The sequence below is a fragment of the Felis catus genome, chromosome C2 (genome assembly GCF_018350175.1).
Source record: "Felis catus isolate Fca126 chromosome C2, F.catus_Fca126_mat1.0, whole genome shotgun sequence".
Classification (NCBI taxonomy): domain Eukaryota; kingdom Metazoa; phylum Chordata; class Mammalia; order Carnivora; family Felidae; genus Felis; species Felis catus.
In genome coordinates, this window is record NC_058376.1 from 29731741 (window position 1) to 29752109 (window position 20369).

General features: G+C 33.9%; 1 protein-coding gene across 18 annotated transcripts in view; it reads left to right on the top strand.

Annotated features, from left to right (window-relative positions):
* Positions 1-20369, top strand: part of ROBO2 (roundabout guidance receptor 2) — a 1685269-nt gene that overhangs the window by 385104 nt on the left and 1279796 nt on the right. For 2 of the 18 annotated variants that reach the window (XM_019839533.2, XM_019839527.2), the window contains exon 1: positions 8835-9198. The exons of 1 other annotated variant lie outside the window; for it this stretch is intronic. In XM_019839533.2, coding sequence (XP_019695092.1) covers positions 9069-9198 — 130 coding nt within the window. In that variant the 5' untranslated portion in view covers positions 8835-9068. Of the gene's footprint in view, positions 1-8834; positions 9199-20369 lie in introns of those variants that run through there. 15 more of the 18 variants (XM_019839531.2, XM_019839536.2, XM_045036332.1 and 12 more) reach the window with 13 other exon arrangements.

Genomic DNA, 20369 nt, shown 5'->3' on the forward strand with positions numbered 1-20369 from the left:
GACTCTTAGATTCTATGAGCCTATAAAGAAAGCTAGTTTTATTATAGACTTGAACTCATTACATGTGATGATTCAAGCTTCTAAAGTAGTAAGGGTTACTGTATTAGATAAAAATAACTACAATTTTTTTAAACATCTATTATCAATCTATCATGATATCCGTGTGAGAGACTGCCAGTTTTCCCCCAAAACCTGTTCTCCCTTTTCCTCCCAGAAATGGTACCCCAATATTTTAGCTAGCCAAATGGCTACCCAGAATAAAGACTTCACTTTGCAGTTTCCTTTATCTGGATTAAACAAAAATATGACCAACATATTGAAGGAAAAGTGACACGTAGCAATTTTCCTAAAACTTTCTAAGAAAGAACTGCTTCCATCTGGGTCATTCCCCTCTCCTCCTTTATCTTGTCCTCCTTCCTGCTGACATGATGTCTGCCGACGAGGAGGACCTATTGGATCCTGAGTTGTCTGAATTATGGAAACCATTCCTGATGAAGAAATTAGAGAGTACGTTAAGTATTAAGCTTAAGCATTTGAACTACACACACATACACAGGTAACTATGTGAGGTGATGGATATGTTAATTAGCTTGTTGTGATGAACAATTTACAGCATATATGTATATCAAGTCATCACGTTGGACACCTTAAAACCATACAATTTTTTTATATTATTTTTTAACTTGTTTTATTTTTTATTTTTTTTTTAATTTACATCCAAATTAGCATATAGTGCAACAATGATTTCAGGAATAGATTCCTTAGTGCCCCTTACCCATTTAGCCCATCCCCCCTCCCACAACTCCTCCAGTAACCCTTAGTTTGTTCTCCATATTTAAGAGTCTCTTCTGTTTTGTCCCCCTCCCTGTTTTTATATATATATATATATATATATATTTTTAAATTTCAACTGTACCTCAATAAAATTGGGCAGAGAAAAAAAAAAAAAAAGAAAGGAACCTGAATGCCACAGAACTTTATGGTACAAAACTCATTTTCTTGTATCCAGACTTTCTCATGAGAGAGAAATAAATTATTTTTTATACTGCTGCCATTTTTTATCAAAGACACTTAATAGTTAACTCTAATATAGCTGTACAATAGGCCTATAGCTATTTCTATAGCAATTGGTAATTGGTAATAGGAATTCATCACTGAATGTAAAGACATTGCAAAAATACTGTTATATATTTCTTAAATGTTACTTTTAATTTGTTTAAAATTTACACTATTTTTAAGTTGATAAATAATCTGAAAATTGTAGTTTATTTGCTTTTTTCAAAAAAGCGAAGTTAGCTATGTAACAATTGTATCTTGCATCTTCAACATTCACAGTATAGACACTTATCCTAAGAGAGTCCACCATTTAACTAGAAACTGAATCAACATTATAGTATTCCTGTGATCTCAAGGATACTCTGGGGAGAGCTGAAGCAGATTCAATCATATGTATTAATACACACTCTATAGACCTTCTCATGGAACTCTGCAAACCTGATTTAGTGACTTTCTACCTATTCAGATAGAAAACTATTTAGAGTTTGTATTTTTATGGGGAGCAATATCCAATGTTAGAACAAATGTATGATAAAATATTAGAAATAATATTTTTTGATAAACATTCTATTGATATCTCCTATAGATATGAAATGTTTTATGTAAATGCTGTTGCATAACCAATAGACCATGACAAGCTTTCTTGCACTGTCCTTTAAATGAACTTTACATAAGCCCAAGGATATACCTCATGTGAAAAAAAAATTACATTTTATGGCTCAGACATGTTGAAGTAGATTCCAAGGTTCATTTTCTAGAAAATCACTAGGATGTCTCTTCAGGACCCATATTCGGCAAGTCACGTAATCACTTGCCGGTTAGGTTAAATATGAGTTAGCATGTTATAACATTTATTTATAACATTTATTTATAAATAAATTTAATTTTCTCATGAATTCCCTAAACATACTAAATTTCTTTCAAATTATTTTATACTTGACTCTAATTTTATTTTTTTTAATATATATATAAACATAAAGGATTAGGTGTTATATAGCAAACCCAGGTAAACTTTTCCTTTCAAGATCGTTACTGAGCAATGGAATAGGGTTGCAGATCATATATACCTGGAGCAGATTTTTTTTTAAGTAGTCTCTATTCCCAACGTGGGTCTCAAACTCATAACCCTAAGGTCAAGAGAAACATGCTCTACCAACTGAGCCAGCAAGGCATCCCAGAGGAGATATTTTTAAAACACACAACTTGCCGAATCAATACCACCGAGTTGTCTCCTAATAAACTCCTTTTTTTTTCTCAAAGGAATGGAACCCTCAAATTTTAGCTGGTCACATGGCTCTCTGGAATGAAAACATTCTGCACCTTCCTTTGTTGCTAGCTTTGCCCATGTAATTTCACTGTGCAAGTGGACCCACCAAAATTTGGAATCAATCTTCATGGCTTCCCATTAGCCTGAATCTAGGTGCGGACCGAAATCCTCCTCTTTGGGGCACTGACAGGTCTTGGCACACCCTCAATTACTGCAAGCTATTAAAAAATAAAAATAGAATCACTCTTCAAAACAAGCTTATGTGGAACAAAACATCAAGCTGCCTTTCTCAGAAGTTTTTAAAAGCATATTATGAAGTAGAACCACAAGTAGAAACCTCAAATAAAGACATATAAGGCTCGACTGGGTTTTTTATTTTATTTTTTTATGAAAAGGGAACAGGGAACAATGACAAAAATAAAATGCAATATTAGGAGTTCATTTGAAAGTTCAACTTACCCGTCTGCACTGATCTCTTTACAGATTCAGCCCTACTTGTCGTCTCTTATAACTATAGACTATAGGATGAGAACTAGTGTGCCTGCAGCCCAGTGATCCCTGGGAACTGCAGGGTCTTAAATCAGAGGAAATCAGAGATGTCCACTCTGTACAAATCACTGGTAAAAGAAAAAAGAATGAAAATATTCCTAAGGATTTCTCAACAGTGAAAACAAATGATTTTCTTTTCTTTTGGTTAACTACATATTTCAATTTACCAGAGTTAATTTTACTACCATTCTGCAACTGAAATATTTATACATTATACATTTGATCTGGTGCATATGTAAGGGTACTAATTTGACTTTGGAAATTATATATATATATATATATATATATATATATATATATAATATATATATATATTATATATATATAATATATTTATATATTATATATATAAATTATATATATAAATAATATATATATAAATTATATATATATATATATATATATATATATATATATATATATATATATATATATATAAACAAGGGGTGTTTCTCTTATTTAGCCTGTACAATGATTTCAATTTATAGTAGACTGTAATGTATCATGCTGTATTACATACAATACCTCATTGTTTCTGTTTAAGTAAAACATAATATGGCATTGAAGCATTCAGATCTGTATTTTGACTAGCATAGTCAAAATAGAACGCTAAAGAATTAGAGAGTAATACCAGTGTAATTAATGACGGCTATGAATGTATGTATGCATATATTAATGAACTTATCTCTGGTCTTTCAAGTTATCAAGCTAACACTATAGCTAATTTATAATTCTCTCCTTGATTAAATTCCTGCTAAAATTTTATTCTGATGGCTTATTAATGGAGTATATAAAATGTATTAATAATGGTGCAACCTGTAGTTAGTAGAGAATAATCATTGCAATCTTTTTAAGAGAGGAAGTATTTGGAGATGCAGACAGCTAAGTTTGCCTCAGTGATGTTCTTTGGTATTTTGAGTAACAAAGGGACACTGAGAATTTTCTACCTAAGAATGATTTTTACTTATATGCACATGTGTCACTGATCCCCTTCCAGCACTCTAGTCAAGAAATTCTACCACTTCTTTGGCCTGATGTAAGGTTTTCAGGGAGAGGAGTTATTCTTTGTAGGTGAATTATAGTAGGATAATTGTGAAGCTTCCTTTGAACCATAAGAATATAAATACAAAATGTTTGGTTTTAGTGGCATAGGAGAATGCACTGATAATAAGTATTCTGTGATTATCTTGCAAGCTTCAGTCAAGCAGAGCATTTGTTCTGGCCATACTTAAGTGAAACAGTGGCTACAGGAACCATCATCATATGGTCAGACAAGTGGAAGATACCTTGGGGTTTCTCGGCTTTGGTACTATTGACAATTTTGGCCATGTTTTTCTTTGTTGCAGGCATTGTCCTGTGCATTATAAGACATTTGATAGCACCACTGGTCTCTAGCCATTATATATAGTAGTAGCATCCACCCCCCCAACTATGGCAACCAGAGTATCTCAGAACATTGCCAAATATCCCCTAAGGAAAGGGTATAATTGCCCCGGATTAAGAACCACCTAATTACCAAATGACTAAAGTCACAGAATTTTCAGGAAAGAGGATTGACTAAGTCTTCAACCACATGTGATGAAGTGACTATAATTTATGAAATTAAAACAATATATATATAGATATAAGAATAAACTTTTTTTCAAATGCTTGGTAACATATTTTGGCTGTACACTCTCTAGGAGATGTTTTATCTTGTATATTTTCAATTATTAAAAGCATAGCAGAATAGCTTACATTATACCATTGTTACTTAGTATCAGAGATTAGTGAGATTTCTTGTTAGGGAAGTAAAAGATTGTTTTTATTGCACATAAATAGTAAGATGTTAGGGAGTGTCATTAGGATAGAATAAATAGTGGCATTAGAATAAAAATGAATATAATTGCTAAGGTATCCAAATCTTGCTTAATGGTGTTGAAAACATATATTAACAGGTCAGACAAAATCTAATTTATAAAAAAAAATATTTAAAGAAGAGAGCTTAAACACTAGGGCAATGTTCATTCCTTCCTGTATATATTTTGTCAAAAAATTCTTAAAGATAAATATCTTGATGATATGTTCTTATTAAGCTTTGTCTTAATTAATCTTAAAATACCTAGAGTTTTGTGTGGCTCAAAATATGTAGTTATTAATATTTGTTGAATTAATGAATTTTGATACTTCAAATTATCTCCTATTTATTTATACTGTTTTAGTTCAGTTTGCAAATACATCTTGCTTGGAATATTGCTATCTTTCTAAATAATGTTGGGTTTTTTTTTTTTTTTTTTTTGCTTCTAATTTTATTCTCCACCATACTGCAGCCAAAGATTTTTTTAAAACTCATTTTAGAACATGATTTAAAGTCATAATTGACTCCCTATCACTGAGGAAAAGCCTAAGACCTTTGGCAGTAAGCATATTTAAAATTTTAATCTAGCCCCGGCCTACCATTGCTACCTCATCTCCCACTACACCCATGTGCTCAGATACCTCAGTCATGCTACATTCCTTGTAGTTCTTGGAAGGAGTCAGGCTTTCTTGCATCCCTGTGACTATGTTCATGCAATTCTCTCAGCCTGGATTCTTCTCTGCCTCTTGCTGATTTGCCCTAGTCTTAAAATATATATTCATGACTTGATTCTTAGTCAAAAGGTCATCTTCTCTGCCTGGAGTGTCCTAGCTGAACCAAGTCTTTTAATATATACTACCTTTTAGTACTTCCTTTCTGCAGTCTTCCTAACAATTTTTTATGACCTATACTAAAGCATTATTATGTTGTATTATAACTGCCCATAAGTCAGGTCTGGCTGAGGTTTAATCTTTCCTTGTGTTTTACTTTGAGAACATACAGGTGGTGAAAAAGTCTATTCTGATTGCCTCTCAGGGGGCCTTCTCGGGTAACTTCACAGCTTAGACCTCTCTGCAGCTGCCAACAGCCTATAGAAGATTCCATGTTACAGATACCATTAGAACTCCCCTCCCCCTCCCCACCATTTACTTACTTTTCCAGCCCCTTTGGAGTCCTATATGGTTATCTCAGACCCATGCACCAGACTCTGGAAAACAGAGGTAGAATGACAAACTCCAAGTCCATACAGGGTTCAAATCCTGGCTCTGTCATTTACTCACCATGTGATATTGAACAAGTAATCATCTATAAAGTATGAATAGTAATGGATTCATCTCACAAAGTTGTTGTGGAAATGATATAACTAAAATATGTAAAACTCTTGATAAGAACTAGTCACATACTCAGTGTGCCTTTGTTATTTGCTATTCTTTTATATACAGATGTTAATTTATGAGCAAGCCAGCTCATAAAGGTTAAAAGAACAGTTTGGTAGAGGGCTTGGTACAGTGATTTGCAAAGGCTCAGAGCTGAGCTATTTAGGTTCAAAAAAGCTCTATGGACTTGAATAAGTGACTTAAACTCTATGTGCCTCAGTTTTGTAATGTACTAAATGGAGACCATTATGTATGATCATTGGGTTTTTATAAGGATTAAATGAATAATTACATATAAAGAACTTAGAATTTGTAATAAGTTAGCAAATGTATTATTAATATTAATAACTTAGGTGAGAAAACATTCCTACACATATGTATTCAAAATTCGTCTCATGTAGACTGTCCCCCCACTCAATATTTCCATTGTTTCAAATTCCACCTTTATTCATTCTCTTTGGTACTGCCACCCATTTGAGGTTTCTCCTTATCTTTCTAGTAGCTAGAAAGCTTAAATAGCAATTTACACTTCAGCCAAATGGGTTCTAAGGGGGAATAGCCTTCCCTCCATGAGCAAAGGTGATTTGATTCCTCTGGTTTCAGTTCAGTTTCCCCACTACAGCAAGTTGAGGGCTGGTGTTTACCAGGGTTCACCAACAAGGAAGCAAATCTTGAAAATCTAAAGTTGAAATTTCCTTACAGTCAACCTGGCCAACTGTATCACCTGTTGAGGAAAGAGTATTTTTCCTGTTAACTTCATTCAGGTCAGGTCCTTGGAAATGTTTGACATGTCTACCAATATCCTTTCACCATGTTTAAACCCACTTCACGTTCTCTTGTTCCACCCAAAGCCCAGCTAATTAAAAACAAACAAACAAACAAACAAAAAAAACAGAACTCACTAATTATGAAAAGTTGTGTTCTTTTTTTGAGATGAATTGAGCCAGTAGACAGTAAAAAAGTTTGAATCTAGAATCTTCTTAAGAAGGTGATGTTGAGGGAGGCCAATTCATTTTACCAACTTCTGTTTACATGCATCTGAAGAGAGAGGAAAGGTTGAGGTAAACAAGATGAAAAATAATAGGTACAGAGAAAATAGAATACTGAGTTGAATTTTAACTTACCCTTAAAAAGTATATAGAGACATAGAATTTTAAATTTCCTATTTATAACATAAGAACGATACGAACTTTTCTCATATCCCTCAGAAGTTTTTCAATGAAAAGTGCCTGGGTCACTCAGTTGAGAATCCAACTCTTGATTTCATGACCTCATGGTTTATGAGATCAAGCCCCACATTGGGCTCTGTGCTGACAGTGTGGAGACTGCTTGGGATTCGTCTCCCTCTCTCTGTCAGTCCCCCACTTGCTCCGTACCTCTCTCTCAAAATAAATAGAAAATAAACTTTAAAAAAACTATTTTAAAAAGTTGAATACAAATTGATTATTGTTCCTAAACTAAAGGATAACCTGAGAATTTGTTTTGTGTATCTCATAATATCTTTGACAAACATTGCTTCATTTTAAAGCCAATTTTAATAACTGTATTTTTAAATTTAGTGTCCTTTATCTTAAAAATATTATTCTTTTAAGAGTACCTCTCCCACTAACATGATTTGAAAAGGGCAATTTATCCCATGTTGAAAGTGGTAACATCATAAATTGGCGGTTATCATCACATAGCAATTGATTACTTTAAAGTACATAAATGCATAATGCATGCATTGCGGTTCACTGATTAAAGGAGTAAGTGACCATATAGATAATACTAAGATGTAGACAGTTTTCAAATATTGGCCAGAATATTTCGATCATGCTAATTCACTTCAGGCAGTAGAGACTAAATTACTTTTATTTCATTTGCCTTCTCCCACCTCTTCTTCTTCTGGGAGCATAGTCATGTGCCCGGATGGTAATTATAACCACACCTTGTGATCAGTAATATTTTCATAAATATAATTTAAAAAGCCTGAGAGACTTAGAGAGATTTTTGTATTTCCATGGTAATGTACACAAACAAGGAAAAAATGTGCTCGCCTGAATGTGTGATTAGCATAGCCCTGGTAGTCTGTGTTGATATTTCCAAAAGTTTGCTCACAGTATTCCCAGTGGGTTCATTCAGGTGACACAGAAATGCCCAAAGAGACTGACTTTAATACAGAAGAGCACTGAGACTGTGAGAACTTGCCCTGCCTGTTTTAATGTTGGAGATAAAAATCATACACTTATTGTTGTTCTTCAAATAAATATTTCAGACCCTTTTATGAATAATTAGTGCACATGCAATCCCCTTTGAATGGCACGAGGTGAAGTAAAGGAAGAATAAAATACATCTTAAGTTCTGCGTCTTTCCCTACTACACCACTGGAATCCTCGTGTATCCACACAATAGATTAACTACCCTCTGTGCATACTATATTTTGCTCAGCCCTTAATATTCTGAGGCGGAACTGAAACAGTCGTTATCTGTGGCCGTTCCTGGGTGATTTTCAAGCCCAGCACTACCCACCCAAGTGGCAGTGACACCGGCTTTCACTGAAGCCTTATTACTCTTAAAAGAGCAATTTGGTTGGTTGCACGGCTATTAGGATCACACAGCAGCCTGAAAGCTGTCAGTACAACTGCTTCTCATCTTTTTCACACAATCCTGACATCTTTTCTTTTTGCTGCTGGACACAGACATTACTGTTTTTATCATTTTCAATCAAGCTCACCCAGAACACTGAGGAATACATTCCCACTGAAAGCAAAGTGAAGATCAGAAATTATTTTATAGCTCCTGGAGCAGGAGCAGAGAGCTGCGTGCTGAGAGGAGCCGGATCCGTGAGAAATGTAGCTTGGCTCAGGGCTACATCAGGGAGCTGCTACTTCAGCTGTTAAAGATGGCAAAACAACACCTACCTCAGGGTTTTCAATGATTAATGCTATTTTAATAACCGGGAGGGAAGAGGATGTGAGAAATTTTGTGAAATTAACTTGTGGAAATGTTATCATTAGAGAAAGTGGGGAAAATTACTAGACTTGAACTTTTCTTCGTTTTGATGCTCTTTTTCTCTGGACCAACTCTGAGCAAGCTGACTCGGACCCCCTGGAAAGGAAAACCTTGGAAAGGGGGTAAGTGATGAAAGTTGTGTGTTAAACATCTAAATGGAGTTAGCAAGGCTGATCAATGGCAACTTGAGGACAGCTAAAGGTAGAGGAACTGCGTCTGCTTGAAATCAGATTTTTATTTCAGGCAAGAGGGTCTGTGTTGTAGGTGGCTGGGAAGAAGAGCTTTTCTCTGTTGTTGATAGGAATGTATTTTTGCAATTTTGGGTTTTGGGGCTATCAAAGCATTACAAGGATTGTTTCCAGCAGGAAGGATGTAGAGCCAGATGCATACTGCTCTACCGCAAGGATATGTGTGGTATCCTTAGGAAGCTGCATTATTTTTAAAAAAAGAAATGGGTCCTGAATATGTTAGATCCCTGAATTGTTTGGCAGATTTTGTGAAACGGTCAGAGGGATGCCTGAGGAGGGGCACGTTATGAAATGCAGTGCTACCAACACTAATTTTCTGGCTGACTCTATCAGTGTTGATGTGTTAATAAAGATAAATTGCATTAACTTTATTGAGGGAAAAAATCTGCTGAACGAGAGCAAGCCTTTCAGTACTTTGGAGTGTGGAAATCCATTTTCTCCTGCTGTCGAGAAATTATGATGAGATGAGAGAGAATTGATGATACTTTGACCCTGCCTTTTTGTAAAGTTCAGTGGATTCTGTTTTTCCTGAATGCCATTTGTTTATACTAAACACAAGTTATCAGGGTATCTGTTCTGTGAATGCTATAAGCCAAAATGATGCTGCAGAAATATCCCATAAAAGACTTTGTGAACTGTGTTTGCATGTTTGCAAGAAGAAATCTTGATGGAAGATAGCTGAGAATTTTGCTTTGCAGGAGAATTCTTTTCACCTAATATTTTGTCTCAGCTCTGGAAATGTTTTCTGGGTTTCCCCACCTTTGCTTTACTGTTAACGGTATGATGTGAGGTTAAAAAGAAGCATGAACATTAACAAGAAGTTTTAATAATTTATCACGACATCTCAGCAGGATTTTCTAAATACATGAGCCTTTTCAGTTTGATCTTTCTGTGTCTCCTTTGGTTGCATTAAAGATATTACAAATCTTCCATCTACAGTACCTTGGAGGGAAAAGTTCCAACAGACACTTAGCTTAGATGGTTGGTGCAGATGTACTCCTGAGGAGTGGAACTGCAAATGATCTTTGGGCATTGTAAATTATATCACCACATTACTGTATTTCCTAGTGGTATCACTGTGTGTGTGTGTGGGGGGGGGGGGGTATCTTGAAAACTGCAAGCTGTTATTTATGTTAGCCAGCATGGCAGCTTTTGGGTGGCTTGGGATCTAGAGATGTATGGTGTTATCAACTCTAGGGGATGTCAGAAGTGTTAACTTCTACTTCCTATATAATTTTTTCAAAGACAGTCTGCACCTCTAGCATGTAAAAGCACCATTTCCTGTGATAAACTTTAGCAGTAGACTTTGGAGTTCTAGCTACCTGGTGAGAAAGTTAGATTGCTACAAGGTTTAGGAAAAACTGTTAACCTAGTCAGAAAGGTTCATTTCAAAATGTTTGCATGTGTTCCTAGGCATTCATTCATTCCACACAGCTTTAAATACAGATGCGTTGGGTTTCATTTGTAAATTAGGTCTGAAATGTTTCGTCTTTGAACATATGACTACTTTTTCCAATGTGCTCTAACTAGCTCAGCTAGAAATTTGCTAGCTCTGCTGTATGATGATGATATGAGTCAGTCAGGTTCAGGAATAGGCAATCATAGCAACATATTTCATTTATTGTTAAAAGAGTTTTGTGTATTTTAGAAAGGTCAAGCCAGTTTCTGGAAAACTTTAAACATGTTGACCTTTTTTTAAATTATTTTCTTCTTAGTGCCTCTTTTTGTCACTGAATATGTACTGCATAAATATTTTCCACAGATTCTGTGTTCCTGTACAGTAGCTTTACCTTGATATGCATATGTACTGCTGTAAACATTTATTTATTCATGAGCTTGGCTATTGATGGCTGTGTGTTATCTTTTGATGGGTTATAAAATTCTGTTACTTGTCCCTTGGCATATATGCAGTCTTTTAAAACATATTTTTACAATTTTTCAACATTATTTTCTTTTTCGGGAAGAAGCGGGCTTTATTATTTTGTAGGATACCTACCAGAAGTATAGGTATTTATGGGGTAGGTTGAAGGGAGAGAAGGAGGGCTCTTAAACACTGTGGCCAGAGACAAAAAGCATCAAGGTTCAAAACACAAAATAAATTTAAAGGAAGGTCATTTTAACTACTTAAAGAAAAAATTGCTTCATATCAATACTGATTCAAGCTTATCTGCTTTACAGAAAGATCTTCAAAACAGATGTTTTTTTTTTTTTTTTTTTTTTTTTTTTTTTTTTTTTTTTTTTTGGTCAAAAATCCTGGAAAAAGTAACAACAAAACAGCAGAGTTTTCTTCTGAAAAAAAAAATCGAACTCACATTGGTTCTGTGCATTTGTCTTAATCTGATTGAGCAGCTGTCAACCTCCATATGGCAACCTGCCCACACTGACAATTTCCATTTTTGTTGTATTAGCAGGAACCACCATTCTGAGAGAGGGGGTTACTGGGGCAGAGCCAGGGAGTGGTGGCTTCACAGATCGGTGAACAGCTATGGCCTGTGAGGGGTAGTACAAACAGCACGTGGCCAGGCAGCTCAAAACAGGTATCTATAAACTGACTTGTTAGAACATTTGGAAAAAATGTGGATTATTGTTGGCTACCAAGGGATTTTTAAGCTCATCAATGAACATGAATCTCAAATATAGGTTAATAGGCCAGCAACTTTTCCCTCAGGCACATGCTTTTCTATTTAATCACAATATATGGAACTCCTTAAGGGAAAGCAGGTGTCTCATCTGATTAGTTCAGAGCATAGCATAAGTGATCATAAGTTTGCATTCATGATAAACTAACCAAAAATCCTAACTACAGTGCTGACATCATCTCATTAGGATTAAAGGACCTAATTATTTTGCATTCAATTACTCTCACTGGAAAGACAGTTTCAAAGATGTAAAGAGCTCCATTCCAATGAGCAGACTACACAGATAAGTTTACATTGTAGATGGTCAATATGTGTAACAAAAAGGGAATTTAAAAACTGCGTGTTTTTTTTAAATTTTTTTAATGTTTATTTATTTTTGAGAGAGAGAGAGAGCGAGAACAGAGGAGGGGCAGAGAGAGAGGGAGACACAGAATCAGAAGTAGGATCCAGGCTCCGAGCTGTCAGCACAGAGCCCCATGAGGGCTTGCACTCACAAGCTGTGAGATCATGACCTGAGCTGAAGTCTGACACTTAACCAACTTGAGCCACCCAGGCGTCCCAAAACTGCATGGTTTTTAACAAAAAAATCTGCTATTGGAATTTAGAATTTAAGCCATTTTAACATTTATAGTTACTTTGAAAGGTGAAAATCGGAGGTAAATAAGAATAATAGGGATACAAATAGGTAAAGCTAGACCAATGTGATAGTTACATTAAACACCTGGTGCAACACAAACATTGACCAATCAGAACAATCCTTTATCCAACTAAGGGGAGGGTCCAATCCTGACCTCAATTTTGCCCCACCCACTCTTCCACTTGACCTGAACTCCATTTGAATCTCCTACAAGACTGTTAAGTTCATTCAAGCTTCTCAGTTATGACATAGGAGTTAAACTCTGACAACAGAGCATAAAGTTATCAAAACTTTTGGTGATTCAAAAGATTCTTTCACAAAACTCTCATACTTGTTTCCTTTTACAAATTATGGCAGTCAGTTGCCCATGTTTGTCTTCACCAAAGAAAACCTCTCTGGCAGTTATCACCCCTCTCTCTGTGAAGGATTAGAATGGATAATAAGCACATATTATGCCATTATATCAATTCATGGTATATTGAAGCACTGATGGGATATTCTGAGTGTCCTTTTAGATTTTACAAAGTTATTTACATGGTCCTGTATAATATATTGATGGTTATTTAGGGATTTGGGGGAATGTACTGAAGTTCTTTTGACCTTAAAAGGGTTTTTTTGTCCTTGTTGTTTGTTTTGGGGGTTTTTGTTTTGTTTTGTTTGTTTGTTTGTTTTTAAATCTTGACTATGTGCTGCTGTCTACTATGGACAAGATCATTTTTATGATTCTGCCTGATATCTTTTCCAGTTATATGAGCTGATAAAAAAAAATCTACTTTGTTTGAGCAAGTACCTCACACAATCCAGTGGTCTAATGTTTCTTGTTGTAATGTAAGAAATAAAGGTTTTCATTTCTAAAATTTTCATACTGATGGTTTGCTCTTTCATAAACACCAAAATAATTTAAGTTTTCCTGATTTGAAGAAACAGAAACAGATCACTTTATCTTTGAAGTTTTTCCTGGAATGTCCTTTTACTACTACAGTAGCCCTGACTGCCAGATCAAAGGCCCCTCAACCACATACTGAAAGTAATATTCCATCTTTTAAATGACTAGGGTATTTTATTTAGGTCAGAGGATATTTGTCAGTTTTTACAATACTTTATTGTTACATGTCTCTGTGTTTTGTTTACCATTTGTAAGTTATCTGAAGAGAAATTTTGTCTTTGACTCATATTAGCAGGCAGTCATATGTACTAGATGCCCAAAAATTTGATGAGTGAGCAAAGTATATGAGATATTAGACTGGTAATAAAATAAACTATGGCTTTAGTGTTAATTACACATTTCTTTTAACTATGTGCTATATCTTACCTTTCTAATGTTGGGAAATCATTTTTATCACTATCCTTTTACTACATCATTTAAATTTCAGTTTTAATTATAGAAAAATATGAATATATTTATAGTATTATAAAACTTAGATAATTCTGGAAGACTCATGTAGCAAGTAGTGCAGTAAGGAAAAAAGAAAGCAATGTTGTTGTTCAAAAGTAATTTATAATGTGAGACTGAATCGGGAAACCGAACTGTATGAATATTCATGGAAAATGTAGAGTGTTTTTTGCACTGTGTATAATCACCACTTCTGTTTTCCATTTGTTTAAATTATTTAATCTCCATCTGTATGCAATAAATAGATTTAATACCTTATCTTTCCCACAACTGAAGAGTAAATTCCAAAGCCAAGTCTGAAATGATTATTTTTTCTTCTATATGTTCAAAAGATTATCAGAATATTTTTTTAGATATAGAAATTAAAGAGTATGCTTGACAACTTGAAGATCTGTTGTAAAATTTGTTTATGTTTTCTGATATTATTTGAAAAATAGCATTTGATAATTCAGCAAAATGCGTATGAGAGTTTGGTAAGAAAAAATTGTTCTTGACAATAATTGACTTTTCTTTGTCTTACAAATTATGACTTGAATATATTGTACCTACAACCATTTTTGTTTAACTTTTATTTAAATTTACTATTTAACCTTTAACCTCAAAATTTTGTTTTAGTTATCTATTTATTATTAATGTAATGTGGTTTTTTTTGCCATGTGACTAAAACGCCCCAAGAGTTCAAGTGATATTTACCTAAAATACATTTTTCATTGGATGACAGAGGAAAAATTGGGAAGAGTTTTGAAATATTTCTTTATGTTATAAAATAGGTGATGAAAGCAATACTTGACTGTATGCTAAAGTTTAAATTAAAAAATAGATGAAAAGAAGTTCTCAGAACTTAACTTACAAATAGAATACAGACTTTTATCAAAAGGAGGGAAAACCTGCCCAGGAAGCAGAGTGCTGATTATCTTGAAATATATAGTTTTGGGATCTGTGCATCCTTTATAAAGTCAGATTATGTCTGTGAAAGAATATGATCTGAAAATAAATGAATGCATACCACCCTTATTAGGTATGTGTGCAAGTTCCTAAATGTGTGTTACCATCAGTCCCCAGCCCACTCTACTCCAGATAGGGGGCTCATCATCGAAATTCTAGAAAGGAAACTTTGTTCAAGAAATAAAAGGCAGATAAAGATTTTTAAAGAGGTTATTTAATTCACAAGTAAGACAAACTGACAGTAATGAAATGCCTTGGATATATTAGTGTTGGGGTTCATGAATCCATAGTTAAGATTGTGTCAGCACTTACATTATAAGCTACATTTTCCAAGGGTTTACAACTAGGCCATAAAATTTTTGCTCCAGGATGAATCATGGCTACATTAGGCCTTGGTCAGAGAGCAATTTCATTTTCTCAGTTTCCAAAAGCAAACCTTCAACCTTCAAAGTTATTTGAATGTAAAAATTTTAAAAGGAAAGAAAAAAGAAAGTAAAATAAAGCTATGCTTATAGGCTTTATTACTTGAAAAATAATTAAAAGTTCAAAATAGAAATTCCAAAAGTGATGAGAGTTTATAATAGCCAATTAAATAGTGTGTCTATCAAATAGTGATCTTGATCAGTCATGGCTGGGGATCTTTGTTAGAGATTTTTGTTTGATTAAGAAAGCAAGATCATCCAAACAACAGATCATTCCTCTGAAAAGAAAATAAGCACATTATATCTAAAAGCCATTGCATTTTCAGAGGACAGAGCGTCCATCAGAGCTCATGGCCTCATCCAAAGTTGCCTTTCAGTCACTTAGCCACACTAGTCCATAAGATTACTTTTATCCAAGAGTAGAATTTAAGAAAAAATAACTGAAGGATCACAGTTCCAGAGTTACAATGTGAAAATCAAATCAAAGTTTCAAAATCCTTAACTGGTACCTAAAAATGATATACAACTTCATAAAAGAAAGGAATTTCTGTACTGATTCCACATAGGGTTTTTAAAGCCATTTATTAAGTGTGTATTCCAAGCTTTATCTACCCTCTTGGAACCTGTAATTTATAATTCTTAGGACTTTTTGTGGGGGGAGGGTTGGGGGGATGGAGAAGAAAGAGGATTTATTCCCCCCCCCCCTTTACTTAGCATGTCTCCAACTAAGTTAAGTGACTGCAATGTTAAAAACAAAACTAAAGTGGGCTTGGTACTATTTCAGGAGGGGGGGGGGTGCGTAAAATACCCAAATTATATTCTGAAGTCATCTTTTCTTTATATCATACCAAAACCTTGATGCAGGGTGAAATTGGGTAAGCTCTAGCATTCAATCTGTTCTACAAATGGCTTACTAATTTCTAGATGATTTATACTTGTGTGTGTGTGTGTGTGTGTGTGTGTGTGTTGGCTTTTCTGTTTGTGCTTTTTTTTTTTAATGAGAAAACAAATGGCTTCCAAGTACAAAAATCATTCCTATTCCTGTTTTTGTGATATCTCAAAGTGTCTTTAGCTATTGAGTAACTGTGACAATTCAATTTAATATATAAATTTTGAATAATCTATTGGGGAACTTTGGTTGTGGAGAGGCATGGTGAGTGACAAGGTTTAGGAAAATGTCTATATTCCAGGATAAGAGAGAAGCAGCTATACTTGATAACAGGGAGAAAGTAGATGTGAACCCATTAGTTCTCAAGCTCGTTTTTGTGGTTTATACTTACCTGATTCAGTCTGAAATCCAGTACAATTTACTGCTAAAAAAATCTATACCTATAATTAAGCCTACAATGTATGCTTTATATTCCAGTTTGTAACAGAGTTTTTTAGTAGAAATAAGTGAGATATTATCCAATTAGTAGTATGCAGACACAACCATAAATATTATGTATACATTCACCATAATAGTTATTGGAATGGTTACATTTCGAATTCTGCCTCTGTACAAAATGCTAAATTCGTAAGTCTGTATTCTCACACAGAGAAAATATTTGCCTACTATTATTATTCGGGAAAATATAAAGGTTTAATAGGTAAATTCAGTACTGACAATTTATAGCTCTTGATATGTTGCCAGAATAAGTATAGAAATGCATTTCTTCTGTCAACTTATGAAGAGTTCACCACATAGACTATTAGGATAGACCCTACATATGCTTAGTAGAATCCCTTTCATATCAGTGTCAAAAGCTCTGTCATCAGAGAAGTAGTTATCTAGCTGGGCTAAGTCCAAGATTATGTTCTGGAGACAGGGGCACATCATGAAATCTCTAATGTAATAGTTGGCAGCTAATAAAGAATTTATTTTAGGGCAATTTGGAATGTAACTGAAGTGTCTTCCAGAATCCACAGGGGTCTGAGAATTGCTTCTGGCTAACTAATATGGATTTTCATTTATCTAACAGAATGCCCCATTCCTGTTTAGGGACTGCGTGGATCAGTGCAGAGATACATGCAGGGATTTGGGGCTGAGGTTGTTGATTGCCAAGCATGATGAATTAAACTTGATGCACTGTTAGAGAACTTTGATGATCATCCATTTCCATTTGAGGCCCCCCAAAATGTTAAGACACTAATGTTAAGACACTTAACACTAATGTGTTAAGACACATTCAAAGTGGAAAAAAATATGTATTATACTTTTAGCAAAATCTATGTATATCTTCTATATCCTCATACTGTGCTTACACTTATGTAGAACACCTAAAATATACATTCATTCAAATATTTATTGAATGCCCCCAAGTGAAACTTATAATTTAAATAAGCAGAAAAGATAAACATAAAGATACATTTGGAAAAATAACTAATATGATACATGAACTATATGTCTCTTTTTTAAGGCTTTGAATAGGTAAATATAAAAGGGAAGATATTTTAATTGATAATTATAATAAAGAAGACAAGGAGGTAGAGAGCTATATGCTGTGTATAGCTAAGTAGGTTTCTTTTCTTTTCTTTTCTTTTTTCTTAAGCACATACTATGTGCTAGGCTCTGTGTTTTATAATTTCTTTGAATTCTGTAACTTGATGCCTAAATCTACTCTATCCAAAAGGTACCATTATTTTTATCATCTGCATTTGTTATATGAGAGTAACAACGTGTCTAAAGTTACCAAGTAATATATTTTTAAGCCAGATACTTAACCCAGGCAAACAGTACGTGAATTTAGAGGACAATTAAGTAACCAATCTGTGATGGTCAGCGTGTTGAGAATTAGTGGGAAGTAACAGTGAAATCAGTTAAATATAGCTTTAAGGGTCAAGCAGAATAAATAGAATTTATAGAATTGGAGACAAGGGTACTTTGTAGGCTATGTTAAGACATATAGCATGATAACTACAGTATCTAGGGAACAATATCTGATACCGATTACCTGAGTGATTTTGCAGATACCTGTCACTGTAGAACTCCTGCTTCATTATATTTGCAAGATTTACGTTCTGATATCTTAAAAACAAAAGGAGTGACACAGAATCATGCACTAGAATAAAAAGTTCAAGATGTGATGTTGGTCTTCTCTCATTGTGAAGAGTTTAATGTATAATGACACCATCAGTGAAAACTTTTCACTAAAAACTATTTGTTTTATGTGCAGTGTGTTCTGAAGTGGTTGATACTTCAAAATACTTTGTATCAAAATTATTAACTGATTTTGCATTACCACTATAATAAATTAGTTTGTGTGCATATGTGTGCGTGTGTGTGCATGTGTGTGTATATATATATAAATTAGTATGTAAATATATATGAATATGCCATATATAAATAAATATCTTTCATAATTGCTGCATTTAAATATGTGAGTATAAACTATGTGGTTATGTCACTAATCAGTTATAAGTTGTACATTCTTTATACAAGTTTCATAGAGGTACAAACAGGTAGCAGGAAGCCTCAATATACATATTCTAAAAAAAAAGTTCTTCATATCACAATTAAACTGTTGGATGACCATTAAGATTTACTGTTATAATGTTAAGTGTCTTATGTATATATGAAAGCATTCTTTTATTCATGGATGGCTATATTAGTCAAATAATTTGAGAGTGGTAGCATATTTTTCCAAAGCAAAAATTTTAACCTACAATAAGTAATTTTAAAAATATGGGATGAAGCTCCAGGAAGTCAGTCTGACTTATAACTGTCATTTCCTTTCAAGTAGATCAAACTGAATTATTAAGAACTAAATGATCGATAGATGTATTGAGAAGATGCAGCTTATTACATTAGCTCACATTTGCTAAACTTATTTGAGATTGTCATCAAAAACACAGACCTCAAATATCTACTCACATCTCTGCCATTTATTAACTGTGTACTTTGTGGGGGTGGGGGTGGCATTGACTTGTGAAATTCTCAACATTCTGACAGTGTTATTTTGTGTGGAACAAATAAGATAGCATATGTAAAGTAACTAGTTTTTCAACAAATATTTGCTTCAGAAAAAATAAATATAAATCTCGAATCTTCTATTTATTACTATTAGCACACACACAAAACAACAAAGGCTAATTGCTAACATTTACTGAGCATTTCTTGTGTGCCAGCATGTGTAAATGCTTTCCATGCATAATCTTTTCTAATCCTATGTCTATATATTAGGCCCTACTTTTTCTCTTACTTTACGACTCAAATAGCCAAATCTGTTTTCCCCTCCTGATTTGAATTCATCAATCTGTATTTTAGGCTCATTAAAGATGTAAAAATGTTTGGCATATATATATATATATATATATATATATATATATATATATATATATATATATTAATTTAGCCAAATAAAACACAGTCACCATCCAATATGTCAATAAATCAAATAACAATATCACACCTGGTTTAAAATAAAGGTAAGTATGCCCATGATTAAGAGGGCATTTGGGGAATATTGACAGTGTAGAAAAAAAACAAAAACAACTATATTTTTAGGAAATCAAACAAGATATGCTTAGGTGGCATGGAGATTATCATTCTCATATAGTATATGTAAAATTGGAGTATTTACAAGGGCAAAATTGGAATTGAATGAGCCAGGTCCAAAACCAGATGGCAAGAAAAAGTTTCAAGCTGTTCCATTTGGAAATTGATTTTTAGATTTCCACGTGGTGCATTACATTATAAGTTCAAATTAATTTTAAACTCTTAATTTTTCATATATATCTTCATGACTCCCTGTACATGCCTTCTTGCCTGTCTTGTTGCCAGTGAATCTAAAATGGGCACCAAACAGCTTTTCACTCTACATTAAATGCACACAGAATAGCACTTAACTGTGTGCATTTTGAACTCCTCTCAATAAAAGTTTTAAGAGACAAGAAGCTTTTTCTACTTTAGGATCACTATTAGTCTGAATAATACATAAACATTGAGAAACAGTAGAAGTTCTACTGAGGATTGCAACAGAGCTTTGATAAAATTATCTGTCATTATCACAGTTGATAAGATCCATATA